This window comes from Salvelinus alpinus, chromosome 2, assembly GCF_045679555.1.
Source record: "Salvelinus alpinus chromosome 2, SLU_Salpinus.1, whole genome shotgun sequence".
NCBI classification, from domain to species: Eukaryota; Metazoa; Chordata; class Actinopteri; order Salmoniformes; family Salmonidae; genus Salvelinus; species Salvelinus alpinus.
The window spans coordinates 62700268-62719164 of NC_092087.1; the positions used below are offsets into that span (position 1 = coordinate 62700268).

At 42.1% G+C, this 18897-nt stretch overlaps 1 protein-coding gene across 6 annotated transcripts in view; it reads right to left on the reverse strand.

The window, feature by feature from the left end:
• LOC139566246 (RNA-binding protein 39-like) overlaps nucleotides 1-16004 on the reverse strand; it is a 33264-nt gene extending 17260 nt beyond the window's left edge. Inside the window, exons 1-11 of one of the 6 annotated variants that reach the window (XM_071387290.1) lie at nucleotides 15843-16004; nucleotides 15637-15744; nucleotides 15088-15150; nucleotides 12462-12511; nucleotides 12152-12337; nucleotides 11641-11706; nucleotides 11486-11539; nucleotides 9113-9230; nucleotides 8734-8892; nucleotides 5629-5766; nucleotides 1423-1488 (exon numbers count right to left, since the gene is read on the reverse strand). In XM_071387290.1, the coding sequence (XP_071243391.1) occupies nucleotides 1423-1488; nucleotides 5629-5766; nucleotides 8734-8892; nucleotides 9113-9230; nucleotides 11486-11539; nucleotides 11641-11706; nucleotides 12152-12337; nucleotides 12462-12511; nucleotides 15088-15138 (888 nt within the window). In that variant the 5' untranslated portion in view covers nucleotides 15139-15150; nucleotides 15637-15744; nucleotides 15843-16004. Of the gene's footprint in view, nucleotides 1-1422; nucleotides 1489-5628; nucleotides 5767-8733; nucleotides 8893-9112; nucleotides 9231-11485; nucleotides 11540-11640; nucleotides 11707-12151; nucleotides 12338-12461; nucleotides 12512-14647; nucleotides 14712-15087; nucleotides 15151-15636 lie in introns of all 6 variants that reach the window. The other 5 variants (XM_071387308.1, XM_071387299.1, XM_071387326.1 and 2 more) reach the window with 5 other exon arrangements.
• Nucleotides 16005-18897: the final 2893 nt, after the last annotated feature.

Consider the following 18897-nt stretch of genomic DNA (forward strand, 5'->3'; position numbering starts at 1 on the left):
CTCTAACTTTAAGCATCAGCTGTCAGAGCAGCTTACAGATCACTGTACCTGTACACAGCCAATCTGTAAATAGCACACCCAACTACCTCATCCCCATATTGTTACTTACTCTCTTTCACCCCAGTATTTCTACTTGCACATCTGCAAATCTATCACTCCAGTGTTAATGCTAAATTCTAATTATTTCACCTCCATGGCCTATTTATTGCCTTACTCTTTTACTTTTGCACACACTGTACACAGATTTTACTATTTTGTTATTGACTGTTTAAGTGCAACTGTGTTGTTTTTGTCGCACTGCTTTGCTTTATCTTGGCCAGGTCGCAGTTGTAAATGAGAACTTGTTCTCAACTGGCCTACCTGGTTAAATAAAGGTGAAATAATAAAATGTGAAATTTGCATTTTACCTTACAGGTAGTCTGGATAGCCAGATGTTGCCTGTAATCCATGGCTTCTGGTTTGGGTCTGTACGTACAGGCACTGTGAGGACGACGTCATCGATGCACTTATTGATGAAGCCAGTGACTGATGTAGCTTAGCATCTGCTACATCTGACCACGTTTTTTTATTGACTCAGTCACTGGTTCTTCCTGCTTTAGTTTTTGCTTGTAAGCACAAATCAGGAGTATTTAATTAAGGTCAGATTTGCCAAATGGAGGGCAATGGAGAGATTTGTACGCGTCTCTGTGTGGAGTAAAGGTGGTCTAGAGCTTCTTTCCCACCCCTCTGGTTGCACATTTAACATCCTGGTAGAAATTTGGTAAAACAGATTGAAGTTGGCCCCCTCGTTGACGGATGCTGGGAACATACGCTCTGCTCTCTCTGTCCGGTTCTTCTCTCTTCACTGGATGGACGTAACGTTAGTGTTTAACCCCTCCGTGTCCAAGGACAACGTTTTTTATATTATTTTTGAGGCACCCCAAGGTTATTGTGTGTAAAACTTTAGGGTTTTAACTATACCATCTGCCGGCTTTTAGGTATACAGTGAATTCGGAAAGTATTCAGACGCCTTGAGTTTTTCCACATTGTGTTACATTATTATAAAATTGGTTAAATATTCCCCCCCCCCCCTCAATTTTATATTTTACACTCGATTGCCTTCAGAATCGTTGCCCAATGTTTGGGCTTATTAAAGCACGTTTCACTCCACCAGCAACAAACAGCAGTTTGAGGTCTATCAGCAGCTCTCACGCTACATCACTGGTATTTCATATCAATGAATATGCAAAAATACATTGCTTCGCAACGGGATTTTTATTTTTTGGGGACAAAAGGAAACTTGATTAATCTGCTTTACATATTATATTTTATCGTCCAAAAGTCGGATATTACCGGCTAACGGAAACCCTGGTGTGCATGTAAACGAGGGGATTTAAGTTTATAATAGAGGAAAAGATTGACTGGATTTAGTGTGATACTTACAGTGATGAAGCCATATCCTTTAGATCTTCCAGTCTCACTGTCCATCATGAGCTGAATACTCTCAATCTGGTGGAAAGAAATGGATAACAGATTAAAATCTGCACAGCACTGATATACTGTAGCCCTACAATCTGTGTCCCACCCTCTTTTCATAGGCTTAGGCTTTTGGTTGCATTCAAGACAAGGTTGTTTTTATTGATCTCAGTTTTTTGGTGTATGAGTGGACTGTCATTTTGATATTAAAACTATGCTGCTAATGTCTACATAATGACATTAAATGGTTTTATAAAAGGCCATATTTTTTCACGCCTAGTTAAATAAAGATTAAAAAATAAATAATATGCATAGCCTAATAAACGCTTATGCTCAGCTCTAGGCCTGCTCAGAACGGGTATTTTTGCAAACAGTGAGTGAGTTATACACTGCTCAAAAAAATAAAGGGAACACTTAAACAACACAATGTAACTCCAAGTCAATCACACTTCTGTGAAATCAAACTGTCCACTTAGGAAGCAACACTGATTGACAATAAATTTCACATTCTGTTGTGCAAATGGAATAGACAACAGGTGGAAATTATAGGCAATTAGCAAGACACCCCCCAATAAAGGAGTGGTTCTGCAGGTGGTGACCACAGACCACTTCTCAGTTCCTATGCTTCCTGGCTGATGTTTTGGTCACTTGAATGCTGGCGGTACTTTCACTCTAGTGGTAGCATGAGACGGAGTCTACAACCCACACAAGTGGCTCAGGTAGTGCAGTTCATCCAGGATGGCACATCAATGCGAGCTATGGAAAAAAGGTTTGCTGTGTCTGTCAGCGTAGTGTCCAGAGCATGGAGGCGCTACCAGGAGACAGGCCAGTACATCAGGAGACGTGGAAGAGGCAACAACCCAGCAGCAGGACCGCTACCACCTCCTTTGTGCAAGGAGGTGCACTGCCAGAGCCCTGCAAAATGACCTCCAGCAGGCCACAGAATTTCACAGAAGTGTGATTGACTTGGAGTTACATTGTGTTGTTTAAGTGTTCCCTTTATTTTTTTGAGCAGTGTATTAACTTACAACAATGACTTGGCCTACTGTTAACAAATCTACACACCGGCCAACCTTTAAGTATTTTTATCAGTACCACTTTAGCCCCGGCACTGGACCCCATGACAGCCCACGCGCGACACCCACACGGCTCAAATCATAGGCAAACGCTATTTTTTTTTGCCTATTAATGTCATGTTGACCAGTAGGAATGGTAGGCTCTAGACTTATGGGTCCTTGGTAATTGGCTGCTCTTCAGTAGCTAACTAGAAATATGTTTAAATGTACAAATCAGGGCTCTCCCTACGATTTTCTGACAAGGTGGTGCTGATGTAGGCCTAAGGTTGGGTTAGAGGGGAGGTCAGGAAGGGGTCCATCAACTTTCCCCTCAGGAGGTTGGTGCATTTAACTTAAAAAAACAACAACCTGTAACTGCCATTTCCACTTTATAGGTTACATTTAAGGTTAATCATCCCAATTAACAGGTGTTATGTAGATAATAGTCAAGCAAAATTGTACACTGGCTTCTTAACTGAATAATTCAATTACCAGATACAATGTAGTAGTCCAGCCTCTACAGGATTGGTGACCCCCCCCGCGGGACAGTTGAGCTAACGTGCACTAATGTGATTAGCATGAGGTTGTAAGTAACAAGAACATTTGCCAGGACATAGACATATCTGATTTCAACAGAAAGCTTAAAATTCTTGTTAATCTAACTGCACTGTCCAATTTACAGTAGGCAGTGAAAAAATACCATGCTATTGTTTGAGGAGAGTGCACAGTTATGAACTTGAAAATGTATTATTAAACCAATTAGGCACATTTGGGCAGACTTGATACAACATTTTGAACAGAACACAATGGTTCATTGGATCAGTCTAAGAATTTGCACATACACTGCTGCCATCTACTGGCAAAATCTAAATCGCGCTTAAACTGGAACACATTGCGATCTTTGTCTTACATTTCAAAGATTAAAGAAAATAAATTACGCATGTTTTTTTCTTTGTATTATCTTTTACTAGATCTAACGTGTTATATACTCCTACATTAATTTCACATTTCCACAAACTTTAAAGTGTTTCCTTTCAAATGGTATCAAGAATATGCATATTCTTGCTTCAGGTCCTGAGCTACAGGCAGTTAGATTTGGGTGTTATTTTAGGATATTTGTTTTTGAAAGGGTCCGATCCTTAAGAGGTTTTAACTTACTGTAGGCTATTTGGAATATGAAACTGAACTAGGCCTATATGAGCTTGTTTCAGAGAGCCACCCCTGACCTAATCCAAGTTGGGTCTGATTACTAGGCTACCATTCATTCAACATGTTTTGTTGTCATCTGACTATTATAGTATAATACAGCTATATCAAGAGGAGAGATCAAGAACTGATTCATTAACAGACTTAAAGATTAGTAGGCCTAAAATAACTTTCTGTTAAGGACGCTATTAGCGGAACAGCTCCCGCGGCCACATCTGTTTCCATCCACACTCTGAACAACCTCAATACAGCACATTTCCTTGCTCGTCAATGCGCTTGCACCCACTACCGTTGGCAATCAAAGCATGTGCGGGCAAGAAAGTGTTCTCGCTTAGTTGATTAAACGCTGTCGCTAACTACCTTGCCGTAACGACGCCTTAGCTAAGGAGCTAACTACAAAAGTGGTCGTGTGCTTGACCAACACTTAACTTCTTGTGGGCAGGGGGCAGCATTTTCACTTTCGGATAAATAGCATGCCAAAATTCAACTGCCTGCTACTCATCCCCAGAATATAAGATATGCATATTATTAGTAGAGTTGGATAGAAAACACTCTGAAGTTTCTAAAACTGTTTGAATCATGTCTGTGAGAATAACAGAACTTATGTAGCAGGCAAAACCCTGAGGACAAACCATTCAGAATTTTTATTTTTTTGATGTCACTGTCTTTTCAATGAGTTTTTAGACACCAGATCTCTAATGGACTTGCTTGCAGTTCCTACCGCTTCCACTGGATGTCACAAGTCCTTGGAAATCGGTTGAGGTTATCCCTTTGTGTAATGAAGTAGGGCTATCGTAAATGAGGGTCACATGAAGTAAATTTTTTGAGAGAGGCACGTTACAAAAAAAGTTGCGTCAGTTTGTTTTCTTTTTGTATTGAACACAGATCATCCCGTCTTCAAATTGATCGATTATTAACGTTTAAAAATACCTAACGTTGTATTACAAAAGTAGTTTGAAATGTTTTGGTAAAGTTTACGTGTAACTTTTGATATATTTTGTAGTGAAGTGGCGAAAGTTGGAAGCTGTGTTTTTCTGGATGAAACGGTCCAAATAAATTGACATTTGGGATTAATATCGACGGAATTAATCGAACAAAAGGACCATTTGTGATGTTTATGGGACATATTGGAGTGCCAACAAAATAATTTCGTCGAAGGTAAGGTATGATTCATATTTTATTTCTGCGTTTTGTGTCGTGCTTGCAGTGTTGAAATATGCTACTCTGTTTACTGTTGTGCTATCATCAGATAATAGCATCTTATGCTTTCGCCGAAAAGCCTTTTTGAAATCGGACATGTTGGCTGGATTCACAACGAGTGTAGCTTTAATTTGGTATCTTACATGTGTGATTTAATGAAAGTTAGATTTTTATATCATGTTATTTGAATATGGTGCGCTGTATTTTCCCTGGCTATTGGCCGGTGGGACGATTGCATCCCACTTGCCCCAGAGAGGTTAAACAGTTTGTTCTACATTTTTCCTCACTGTGGTATCAATGGACAAAGTGGAGAGCTGCCATCCAGCTTGGGGGACAATAATACTATGACTACGGTCAGGAGCAGAGAGCTACAGATTTTTTTCTACGCATCCAAGTCCTGATTGGCTCAGCGCCATCTTCAGACGGTTGAGTCAAAAACCACAATGTGCCAACAAAGCCTATTTTTGCGTATTTTAGGGTCGTTTTTCATATCAGCGTGCTTTGACCTGAAATTGCATGCATGGTACGCAAAATGCATGCAGGTTGGCATGTCTGAATCTACTCGTGATTTTTACCTTATGTTAGTCTGCAAATGTGATAGACGCATGGAATGCTTTATTTTAAAAGGTGATTTATTTGTGTGTGGAGAAACAGCTTCCCCAAACTTGAAAGAAATGTGCCACCTATGGGTACATTGTACAACAGCTCTCACCCTTCCAAAAGGCTCAAAAATTCCTCTCAGCATCTCCTCTGTGATGTTAAAGTGTAAGGATCCGACGTAGAGCCTCATCGGGCCAGCGTTGCCCTTCTGCAGGTTGTTGGCCATGGCAGCAGCCCTGTTTTTTTCAGCCTAGAAAGAACACACACAAAGTGACCGTAGGGAAATGGTGCAAAACGCCTCACGCTGTAAAAATAAAGGCTGTCGAATAATTTTAATAATTAAGTCAAGCACATGGTTTTCTGTAGTTAACTTTGAATAATTTACATTTTTCCAATTTGACCCTAATCAAAAAGGTTAATTTAAAACATTCCATTGGGTTGTATAACCTATTCTAAGACATCTAAGCCAGGTCTGATATAAAAGTTAATGTAAAATATCATAGTTAGATCTAGCCTAGGCTACTTCGTATCCATGTTCAAGATACATTAACCACAAGATGCTAATGTATTAGAATTTGGATCATTAAAATATTTTGACCTGAGAACTACAACAAAAAACTAACTAAATGGAATAGAAGTTCTGTTTTGATTAAAATCATTGTCGGAAATTAGTGTTGAATCTAGAGGCATTCAGCCAAGGCATTCTAAACATTCGGATCGTTAGCTAATGTTAGCATAACTGACTAGCTACTTCTGTGCAATTCAAGTTTTTGCTGTAATCTAAAGAAATGCCAGGGAAAGTGTTAATGGTTGAACTTTCTGTACGTTTTCCTTCAAATTTGTGGCTGAGGTGCATGCATAGTGGATGGTTTCAGCACCACAAGTAGGGTGTCCACCCACTCTGCCCAGAGTTGGTGAAAACTCACTTTAGTGATGAAATTTCACTTATGTTAGAAAATACATTTTACAGAGACAAATATGATTATTCATGTTCTGAAACGTTCCGAGGGGCCTTTCTCAAACATATTAACATTATATCCAAAAAGTCATATTTAGCAAAATAATTAAATGTAAAAGGCGGTGAAAATAAAAGGCTTGTGTCCATTGACATTTCACAGAGGTACGCTTGTTATTGTGAGAAATCTTCAAGGAATAACCAGCATTTCTAATTAATATCTAAAGTGTATACTAAAATATATAAACATTACATCATGTCTCAAAATTGATATTACCTCTATATTAGGGATGTGAGCACTTAAACGAAATTGTGATCCTGACGATAAGAGAAATCGCAAATGGAAACTTTTTTGGGGGTGGGTTTTCCCCCACAAAATTAAAATCAGTGCAGTTGGCTTGCCTGCTCTTTCTCATCGCTAATGATACATGTGTGTGTTCAGTCGGTTGCGTGTAGAATATCCTAGCCTATTCATTAACGATAGGCCCTGCTTTGCTGAAGTTGCAAGACAAGAAATTGCTAAATACAGTATTCCATTGCAAGATAGAGCTTTGATTTCCAATAGGATGAGTGAACTGTTCTGACTCCGGCAGTCTGGTGGCCGACCTGCCTATACTGTGCCGCTCTCTCTCCATCCCTCGCTATGAAAGATGCAAGTGTTTGTGTTCTCGCAAGTATGGCAACTAAATCATTCTCCTTCGTTCCAAAAATACTGAATGTTACGAGTCGATTCAGGGCCAGCCCGCAAATTAGGCAGGGGTGTCATTTTTAGCTAAAATGACTGACCAACACCACATAAAACCTAACCTCTGCCCCAAAAGAATGATAATTTCTCTCACCCAGCGGCATATGTGCCTGTGGAAATCAGCAGACTCTTACAAGATTACAAGAAGAAATCTAGGGCCTCCCCAGTGGCGCAGTGGTCTAAGAGACTGCTTTGCTGAGCTAGCGATACCACTAGAGATGCTCTAGCGACTCCTGGGCCGGGCGCAATGCACGCTGACACAGTCGCCAGATGTAGTGTTTCCTCCGACACATTGGTGCGGCTGGCGTCCGGGTTAAGCGGGCATTGTGTCAAAAATCAGGCTTGGCTGGGTTGTTTCTCGGATGACGCACAGCTCTCGACCTTCGCCTCTCCCGAATCAGTACGGGAGTTGCAGCGATGGGACAAGACTAACTACCAATTGGATACCACAAAATTGGGGAGAAAAGGGGGTAAAAAAACAAATTTTTATAATTTTTTATAAATGACATACTGCAATTCACATAGTTGCAAACACTTAATTCTTTCACAAATGTACCTGATGTTGTTCCATTTCTACTCTTAACATGTATCACAAAATGTGTTTGATTTTATATTTAACCATTAATTTATTTTGAGATATTTGGGCTTTTTTTAACCTAATTTCTGTTTTAATAAAATACATAATTTGAAGAACAAACAACTGTGACAATTCATATCTTGCAGTAAAATGCTTTAAGAGACAAGTTTAATGTTTAAAAAAAGGTAATGTTCTTACTTAAATTGTCCTGATCATATAGGCGATATCCACCCAAAATAGAACACACTGAATTCATATATTTTATCATTTAAATTGTAAACAATAGCACAACAAATTTTTTCAATCCGGAAGGTAAACTCAAAGTATTCAATTTCACTGTGTATTTCGGGTGGAATCAATGCATTAGAATGTACCAGAGTACAAAATAGAGCTTTTGGCAAAAAAATCTTAGCCGACCCAGAGGACGCTGGCTGGCTACTCCACCTGCTTGTGGAAAACACTGCAAACTTAATTCTTGCACAGAATCCAGCCTTGAAGATGTGATTTTTTTTTTTAATCAAATTTTTCCATCACATTTTGTCTCTGGCCTCCATTGATCACCCTAATTCTGACCATCCTACAAGGATAAGAACTCCAATAACTTCTGAACAGATTATGATAGAGACATGCTGTTTTGACCATTGGTTTTCTTAAAGGAGTATTTACACAATTAGCATTATTTTACCCATTGGTCAAAAGATGCATTTTTGAATGGACACCCTACCACAAGAAAGACTGACAGCTCTACTGCAGCTGCCGAGAGCATGTTGCGCTCAAAAGGGGGCGTTCGGGGAAAAAAAGACATTTGGGAAAAAAATTGGCGCGATTAAATAAACATTTTAAAGCATGAACATTTCAAAAGTTAACTACATTTCATGAATTCACTTTGACAGCTCTAGTTAAAATAAATAGGAAAAATCCATGTGAGATGATTACTGACCATTACCTGCGAGGCCTGAACAATGATTGGCACCCCCAGAAGTCGCTGACCAGACAATCCTATAGCCAGCGGCACAGAGTTGGCCTCCACAAACTCAATGTAAGCTATCCCCTTCGACCTCCTCGAATTTCTGTCAGAGATCATGCGCACATCTCTCACCTTGAAAATGAAAAAAAATAATCTGTTTTCGAATGGATGGTTTAGGCATAAGAGGAAAAGACATTGCTAAATCCATTGGTCTTGGTGGCTGTGATAAGTCAAAAATAAGAATTTGCACCCTTCTCAAAATAAAATGAAATATTGCACACGTCACACCTGGCGCAAACACCAACATTTTTTCCGCAGGAATGACAATGACATCACAAGCAGAGATACTCACTTTTCCCACTGCAGAGAAAAACTCTTCCAGGTCTCGTGGACGGATTCTGGCTGCCAGCTGCATGCAAAACACAGTGCGAGCATCCCTTTCCTCTGGAGTCAGGTTGTCAATTGGCTGCCTGTAGAAACAAAGCATTAAATTACTGAGGTAACCCCATTTTTTGTCTTTCACAGCGGCCTCAATCTTTGAGAAAAGCACTTGTATTTTACTATATTTTGCCATCAAAATGGTAATCTCGGCAATCCAGAACAAAAATCATGTGCCAGCTACTCTGCAAGTTTTGGGCAAGTCTACTATGGGCCAAATGTCCCCTCCCCTTTTGAATCCCAGTCTGGTGACAGGTATTAACTTCTTATGGCTGCAGGGGCAGTATTGAACAGCTTGGATGAAAGGTGCACAGAGGTGCCCATATTAAAACAGCCTGCTCCTTAGTCCCAGTTGCGAATATATGCATATTATTATTCATATTGGATAGAAAACTCTGAAGTTTCTAAGACTGTTTGAATTATGTCTGTTAGTATAACAGAACTCATATGGCAGGCAAAAACCTGAGAAGTTCCACTTCCTGTTTGAATTGTTTCTGAGGTGTCAGATTTTCAACCAAGCTCTCAATTGAAATTACAGCGAGATATAGATGAGTTTTCACTTCCTACGGCTTCCACTAGATGTCAACAGTCAATAGAACTTTGTCTGATGACTCTAATGTGAAGGGGGGCCGAAGGAGACAGGAATGAGTAATCACTTCCACGAGCTGATCACGCATTCACCATGCGCCTTCACATGAGTATGACGTCCGTTCCACCGCTCTTCTGAAGTCAATCTAATTCTCCGGTTGGAACGTTATTCAAGATGTATTTTAACAACATTCTAAAGATTGATTCAGTACATCGTTCGACATGTTTCTACTGACTGTTACGGAACTTTTGGACATTTTGTCACGTTATAGTGGAGACGCTTTGTGACTTTGGAATTGTTTACCAAAGGCGCTAACCAAAGTAGCTAATTGGACATAGATAACGGACATTATCGAACAAATCAAGCATTTATTGTGGACCTGGGATTCCTAGGACTGCATTCTGATGAAGTTCAAAGGTAAGGAAACAATTATCATGTATTTTCTGGTTTCTGTTGACCCCAACATGGCGGCTAATTTGGCTATTGTTCTGAGCACCGTCTCAGATTATTGCATGGTTTGCTTTTTCCGTAAAGTTTTTTTGAAATCTGACACAGCGGTTGCATTAAGGAGAGGTATATCTATAATTCCATGTGTATTACCATCTACATTTATGATGAGTATTTCTGATGAAACGATGTGGCTATGCAAAATCACTTGATGTTTTTGGAACTAGTGAATGTAACGCGCCAATGTAAACTCAGATTTTTTTGTTATAAATATGAACTTTATCAAACAAAACATGCATGTATTGTGTAACATGAAGTCCTATGAGTGTCATCTGATGAAGATAATCAAAGGTTAGTGATTAATTTTCTCCATTTCTGCTTTTTCTGACTGCTATCTTTCGCTGGAAAAATGGCTGTGCTTATTGTGGTTTGGTGGTGACCTAACATAATCGTTTGTAGTGCTTTCGCTGAAAAGCATATTTGAAATCGGATACTTTGGTGGGATTAACAACAAGATTACCTTTAAAATGATATTGAGTGAGATGAGACACATGTATGTTTGAGGAATTTTAATTATGAGATTTGTTGTTTGAATTTGGCGCCCTGCACTTTCACTGGCTGTTGTCATATCGATCCCGGTAGCAGGATGCAGCCATAAGAAGTTAAGATACCATATGTTACATAACTCTTTAGGCAAAGTATTATCAAAAGTAAGCCGACTTTGTCGAGCAAGGGTAAACAAGCTTTAAAAGTGGAATGTCAACCTGATTGAGCCATGATGCGTCTTCTCTAAAGTTGGTAGGTAAGAGTGGTAGGGCCACAGATCGCACACTACCATGATACACATCCTACACCTAGAGGAAAATGGCTGCTGAGGACAGGAAAAGAAGCTGTGGGATCCACAGGCAAGGGAGATTAACAAGCTAATCAGCTGAACAAGTGATCTCCCGACCCGCGGGGCTTTTGATTGTGTCTTTTGTTTGACACCCTTTTGGAGTTTGATTGTTATTTTTGTCACCAACTGAACATAAATGACGCGCTTGGGCTGGCTGACCACGGAGTCACATCAGAGCTGTCCCCCTGGATCCCTGGTATGCAAACCCGCTGTCCCCAGGCACACACCCCCAACACTGTCCACACAATCATACTTTCATGTTAATGCACACTGTTAGGTTACAGAGGAAATAGGCAAGCCTAAGCCCCATAGACAAAGTGAGTATAGTGCAACAGTAAGGTTGTTTAAACACTTACCTCACAGGACTCTTCTCTTTCTTGAAAGGGCTTCGGCTTCTGGAACGCCTTCGGCTGAAAGAAAGGGCTCCATTAGAATCTATATGAGTTGATTCATTGCAGCGTCACAGCACAAAACTACCCACACAAACGGCAGAAAATTGTGTAATAGAAACCTTAGCTTGATGACAGGTGGAGGGCCAATCTTCCCTCTGGAACCACCGTTAAATTTCGGCCCAGAGCTGCGATTGAAAACAAGGTTTATCTCAGTACCTAAGGCCACTATTACTGATCTCATAATGGGGATAAGGCACTCCAGGAATTAAATTGTGCCAGTCAAGACAGTGCAGGCAGGAGTGGGAGGGTTGTTATTTGTTTATTTGGATTCTCATTAGCTTTCGCAGAAACTACTCTTCCTGGGGTCAAAAATAAACAGTGGTTTTGGGGTCCATGTGATGGCACTTGCCTTTCTAAACACTTAGCCTAATCAATCTCTTCACTTGAACAAAACCCTTTAACCTGCAAGCCTAAACGTTCCCCATCTTGTCTCAACTACTGATAAAAAGCAATGCCTTAATTGTCCATTTCAACTGGAGCCGAATGCGAACGAGACGCTCACATTTTCCTATACAGACTGGAGTGATGCAGACTCAAGGGAGATGCTGACACCAAATGAGGCATACATACAAGGTAGTCTTGTGGTCCCTGTAGCGGCCGCTGCGCTCCCTGCTCCGAGTGCGGCTCCGGCGCCTCTCCTTGCTGCGGCTCCGCTTTCGCTCGCGGCTGCGGCTCCTCTTGTGGTCATGGCTCTTCTTGCGATCACGGCTCTTGCTTCTCTTCCGGTCTTTGCTTCGGCTCCTGCTCTTCTTTTTCCTGCGGAAAGATAATTACTCAATGTAAGGCAGTTAAGGAAAGATCAATAAACAAGAATAAATACATCAAATAAATACATTTGGGTGAGTGTTGATTGTTACCAAAGCATGTCTGTTTCACTTACTTCTTGCTGCGTTCCTCATGGCCATTGGGACTACTGGGCTTGATCTCATCCTAAGCAGGGCCAATAGAACAGCATAAGGACGAAGAAGCAACATTTCAAGTTGTCAGGATCAAGGTGTGTGGGAACAAGAGAAAATATAGTTTAAAAAAAGTATTCATACAAAAGTTAACATAGGGACAGATCTACAGTTAGGTTATTTTAATGAGTGTCTACCGCCATCATAAATGTTGATTACTCATTTTGCATAAAATCAATGAGTAATATGAGTACTAATACATAACCTAAATCTCAGGTGCATTTGTCTTCAGCAGCCCCATCAGGATCATCACCAAAGCTATTCTTTGCCTAACATGCTGACCACACCGCTCAGGTCGCGTACACGAGCGTTGCAAAATAAATGTACACATACATGTTATTCAATCATTGTGGCCAGGCGCTAAAATAGGAACAGGTTCTATTTGTGATGCTCAACGCGCTGCAAGTCCAGCCTCATTGGCCATCTCATTGGTTTTTAAAAGCATATACCCACCTCCCAGCTCCTCATTGGTGTTTAGGAGCATATACCCACATGGGTGATTGAAAGATGAACTAACGTCCACACTCCAGTCGGTTGTAATAATGCACCGTAAAGTTGGTTGCAAACGCCATATTAAGCCGAAAGAAGTAAAAAAAGAAGCCTGAGGAAGGAGGAGAGATTACGAGAAAGGAATTTGGTTTACCATTTTATCTGTGGATTAAATGTCTGAGTAGAGGACCTTGTGCATTTCAGGTAAAACAACCCAATGTTTATATCCCAGGACAAATTAGCTAGCATCAGCAAGCTAGCTAAATTGCCATAGATGTTAAATGCTTTCGACCTGTCCCCAAATTAATATAATTGGTTCAGTTTGTTTTGATATTTCAACCTGCGTGTCCTGATCGTGTCTGGTGTGGAGGTACAAAATCAACATGCATGTGTCCGGTTTGGTCAGCATGTAAGATCAATGTGCCCATGCTAGCAGCGAGACAGATCGATTTCCAGTGGGGGGGGGGTGGGTGCCATTCTAGTGATCTCCACCCAGTTTCATTTCGTGGACTGTAAGAGCTCACCCTGAAGCAAACAGGGATTCACACAGCTTAGCAATATTGACTAACAAGGAAAGTCATGATTAAATATAAGATGAGATATACGAAATTCCTTAGTTGGTGCTGTAGCCAGCAGCATAGAAGAGTTCCATGTTTCCTACAGTTTGTACTTAGTTCTATCAAATTTAGCCTTTACATAAAACAGTGGCAAATATAATGGACTTATGGGGAAATAAACATTTGTGAATGAGCATGCAAAAATAATTACATTCTGGTCAACCATGGAGAAAACCTGTTTAACACAAAATAGCGTTATGTAAAATAACTTGGTGAAAGCAGCATAATGACAAAATCCATACATTCTCTCTCACTAGAATGAAAAATAAGAGTGAACATTGTGAACGGACCTGCTTCCTCTACATAACCACACACCTCATTTACTGAAGGTAAAGGACATACAATCATGTATTTCAATAATGTGTCAGCTTACCAAACCTTTATCATTACAGAGGCAGACAAAGTCAACCATGTGGAACAACCACAACATGCATACAAATAATTGAATACCGTCTCCATGGTATGTCTTTTAAATTAAAGGAACTGTCTTCTCAACCAGACCCGGTCAGCTTTTGTGTTTTTCCTAATCGACCGGGCTAACATTCTGCAATCTGTCACAAAGCAGCGTAATGGCTATATGTGAGGTGAAACTGTCAGAAGACTTGAACTAACACGACAATTGTCTGTAATTTTGGCAAAAATAGGGAATCTATTCTGAACACCACACATACAGCCCTGGATTCTAATTTGTGACAAACTCCTCAGACATGTGACAAGAATTGTTTGACAGCTGTCAAATTCTTGGTTACCACCCACATGAGCATAAGATTCACCCAAATGAAAGGTATAGCACATTAGCAATGGGTTTCGCATAGCCCATGCACAAAATGTTAGCCCAGTTGATAAAATATAGGAGAATGCCAATTGGGCCTGATCAAGAACCCAGTTCCTAAATTAAATGTTATTTTGCATCCACTGCATTCGCCTTGTAGACTGGCCATTTGATGACCACAATTATGTTACCAAGGGGACGACAGTACAGCAATACATTGGGCAATTACTACCTTCATTTTTTGACAGATCACACTGGAATTCATGGAAGTAGAGGTGAGATATCGTTAGGCAAGTCTACAAAAAGAGATAGATGGTCGTTTATTCATAGTCTCAAAAGGAACTGCAGCATCACATCAGAAACACATAGAATAAGCTACTAGAAATATAGGGTCTGGGGCAAAGTGGTGACATAGGCCACCACAGTATTTACAATAAGGTGCCTTAAAATCACAAACGTATTGCCTGGGCCTGTCTGACATTTGACATTTGCCACTGACAAAAATATTTTTTGAAACAGCAAAATACTAAAATATTTTATTCCAGCGTTCATCGTGGGGTCATTTGGAAAACGCCCCTGGAGTTAAAAGGAATGGTTTTGTTGCGATATGGACACAGTATTTACAATACAGTGCATTACAAATCACAAACAATACCTTAGGCCAAAACCCACCTTTCTATACGGAGCCTCAAGCATTGCTTCTATATCAAAGTCATCAGCCATGATGATGGAGCACTAAAGAGGAAGATAAACATAATTTGAACACATCATTAACGTTAGCTACAACACGTCATACGAGAACCGTGTATTTCCACCCCGTTGATGCAAGTTTTTTTGCATTCATTGTACCACAACCTGCTAGCTAGCCAACACATGCTTGTTAGCTAGTTAACATGTACGCTTCAGTTCACTCCGCTAAATATGAGCGGTCTGTGTGTCTACCATACCGGCTTGTCCATATGAGATGATTGGTTAGGTAACATGTTCACTTGCCCACGTTAGCTAACTACCTAGCGTTAGATAGCACATAGATGAACACGGGAGGTGGCGAGCTAACTAACGCTAGCTAGCTAAGTTAACTATCTAACGTTACCTAGCTAGCTATGACCACACACGCAGTAGCAAGCTAGCTAGGCAACTATAATGTTATGCAAGAAAACTAGCTGGCTAGCAATTACTATACAATGTATTAAGAAAGACAATGTTCAGGTATTAATGTACCTGAAAAATATGTTGTTTCTTCTCCTGGGGTTTCTTGTGGCGTTTTCTTGTTGCCACAAACTAACTAACAGGAGCTAGTAGGCCTCTAGTTGTTTTCCTTCCGCGTTGCTAATAGCAAACAAACAATAGCTACATGTAACTTCAAATGTGGGTTTTGATACCCCAAAGCAGTAGAAACTGTGTAAACAGACAACAATTTAAATAACCTTGATGTGCTGAGAAAAATGTATGCGAGTTCGAAAATACTGTTGCTGCGTCTTGTTCCCCGCGCTCATCTAATGGCGCATGCTGTAAAGAATCCGTGGTCGCGTTCCAGGCTGACTATATTCAAAGATTGTCTATTCTAATGAAAAGATATTCGAGTGACCACTTTAGCAATGGAAATGCATGTCCTCAAAGATGGAAGGCAGGCGGGAGGAGGCGAGATCAGGTGGGACCATTCTAGCCAATGAGAGGGCAGATACGATAGTTTTGCATAATGTCTACTTTGATGCTATGGGTATTATGACACCTCCAATGTGGGGTGCTATATGGAAATGGGTTTGGAATACATGGTGGTTTGTAGTCTGTCAGTGGCCATTTTAAAATGAATTGAATGGCTATTCTAGTCCTTCTACTTTTTTGAGTTAGATTAACTTTAAATAGTCTATCAAACCATTATTCTGTATCTTATGGTCATAACAGCCTGAATATGCTGGATCTCGTCTGATCTTGGAAGTTAAGCAGTGTCAGGCCTGCTTAGCAATTGGATGGGAGACTCCTGGGAATACCAGCTGCTGTAAACTTTCTGCCCAGTAGAGTGTACTGTTGTAAACTTTCTATTATTTAGAACGGTGAGAATATGGTTTTAATAAATGGAGCGTTTATGGTCAATTTGTTCGCTGTCCGTAAAGGTGATGCTGATAAATGTGTTGGTCAGATTAATTTTCCTTCAATTTTTTTAGAGCTGGAATCTTTATGTAAAGTTCTCAGTATTCCAGGGAAATAATCTTCAGGCAATATCCAAAAGATTAAGGAATACATGGTAGTTTGTAGTCTGTTTCAATGGGCATTTTAAATGTAATAGCAACTCTAGTCCATTTACGTTTTTTAGTTACATACATAAACGTTAAATAGTCTGTCAATAGGTTTTGGCCATACCGACCCATATTTGCCGGGATCGGGCCTGGTTAGTACTTTGATGGGAGGCCACCTGGGAATACCAGGTGCTGTAAACTTTTTTGCCCAGTAGTTACTGTTGTAAACGCAAAAGCATGCTCTTGCGGCAGAGTCGATTTCCGTGCTTATAAACCCAGGGTCGTTACACTACTCCCTCCTTTCAAAGAGCGCGTCCTCGCGCTAGCTTGCGACTCTATGTCTTACAGGAACACGCTCACCGGCCAAGCACACGCACTGTCGTGGATGCAAGGTCCAATCCCACTTCTGACACCAATGTAATGACCTGACAAGATCATAAAGGAACAATTGTCCAGACAGAGGGTTGAGTTTACGAATTGATGGTTTATTAACCCAACTTTACACAGGCTACTGTTTGGCCGTAGCCCACGCCAAATAAACGAAAGATACACCACAAGCCAACCGTGACCTTCTCTTGTGAAGCCCAGACATAATAGAGAGAACAATGGCTAAACCTGGTCTTAACTTCCAATGCTCCATCCCCCTGCCCAACCCCCCTCCACGCCACTCCGCCAAACACCATGATGCCCGGCATCAGAACATTCCAGGCATCCCCGTGATTGGCAGATAGCAGGTTGATTGGCATGTCGGACCCCGCGAACACTGGTAAGTACAACACAACCCACTAATAGCCTACCACATAACACACCGCTGTCTGTGCGGGTCGCTACACAGCCCCCCCCACCACAAAGTCCCTCGTCCCTGAGGGAACAAACAAAGTCTCTGAAGCGACCCGGAGGTCTCCTTTGCCTGCGTGGCCGTGATGGTTGCGGAGTGTCCAGATGTGAAACAGGGGGCTCCATCTGTGGCAGGGGGCTGCCTCTCTGGGACCCAGGGGATGAAGGAAGGGTTATGGGGGACAAGGAAGCGGGAACAGGGAATACAGTCCGTGGCTCCGGGGAACCACGCAGTGACACAGGGAGGGAGACAGGGGGAGTGGGCTGTCTGGAGCCTTGTCTGCGGCACCTGGGGGTGGGTGCCTGGAGAATGTCATTGCCAGAGAAGGGAATTGCGGGGGTCCCTGGGATTTGGGGAGCAGAGGCCCCTCTGTATGGGGCTAACCTGTCCCGTTGCAGTGCCACCTTTCTCCCCCTGGGAGGAAGCTACACCCGGTAAACAACCTCCCCTACCCTCTCCAGGACGCTGCAGGGTCCCACCCAGTGACTGTCCAACTTGGGGCATCTGCCTTTTTTCCTTAGGGGGCTGTAGACCCAGACCAGCTCCCCAGCCACAAAGTGCCTTCCCCGGGTGTGCACGTCATAGTTCCTTTTCTGCCTCACACCTGCATTCACCAGCTGCTCTCTGGCGAAGGTGTGTGCTGTCTCCAGGCGGTCCTGGAGTCTCCGGGCATACTCCGGCCCCGGGGGAACATGAGGGCTAACCAGGGGCCGACCAAACGCCATCTCCGCAGGGGTGCGGACCTCTCTCCCCAGCATGAGGAGGGCAGGCGTGCAGGAGGTGGAGTCTTGGACGGCGGAGCGGCATGCCATGAGGACCATAGGCAGGTGCTTGTCCCAGTCACGCTGGTGTTTGGCAGAGACGATGGCCAGCTGCTGTCCAAGCGTTTTGTTGAAGCGCTCCACAAGGCCATCACTTTGAGGATGGAGAGGAGTAGTGCGGGTCCCAGCCTCTCACACATGGTGGCGAACACACGGGACTCAAAGTTTCTGCCTTGGTCGCTGTGGATGGACTCCGCAGCTCCAAACCTGCTGAACATCCCCGCTGTCAGGGCGTCGACGATGGTCTCTGACTCCTGGTCAGGCAGATCATAGGCTTCGGGCCATTTTGTGAAATAGTCCATGGCCGTGAGCACCCAGCGGTTTCCACTGTCTGTGCTGGGGAACGGCCCAACTACATCCACTCCCACCCTCTCCATGGGAGCCCCCACTGGGAACTGTTGGAGCTGAGCATGAGAGCGGCCTGGGGGGCCCTTTCTCGCTGTGCAGTTGTCACAGCGGCGGCAAAAGTCTTCCACATCCCTCTTGTGCTGCCCCCAGTAAAAGCACTGATGGAGGCGGCGCAGTGTTTTTGTGACCCCAAAGTGTCCAGTCCCCACCCCCCCATGAATACTCTGGAGCACAGCCT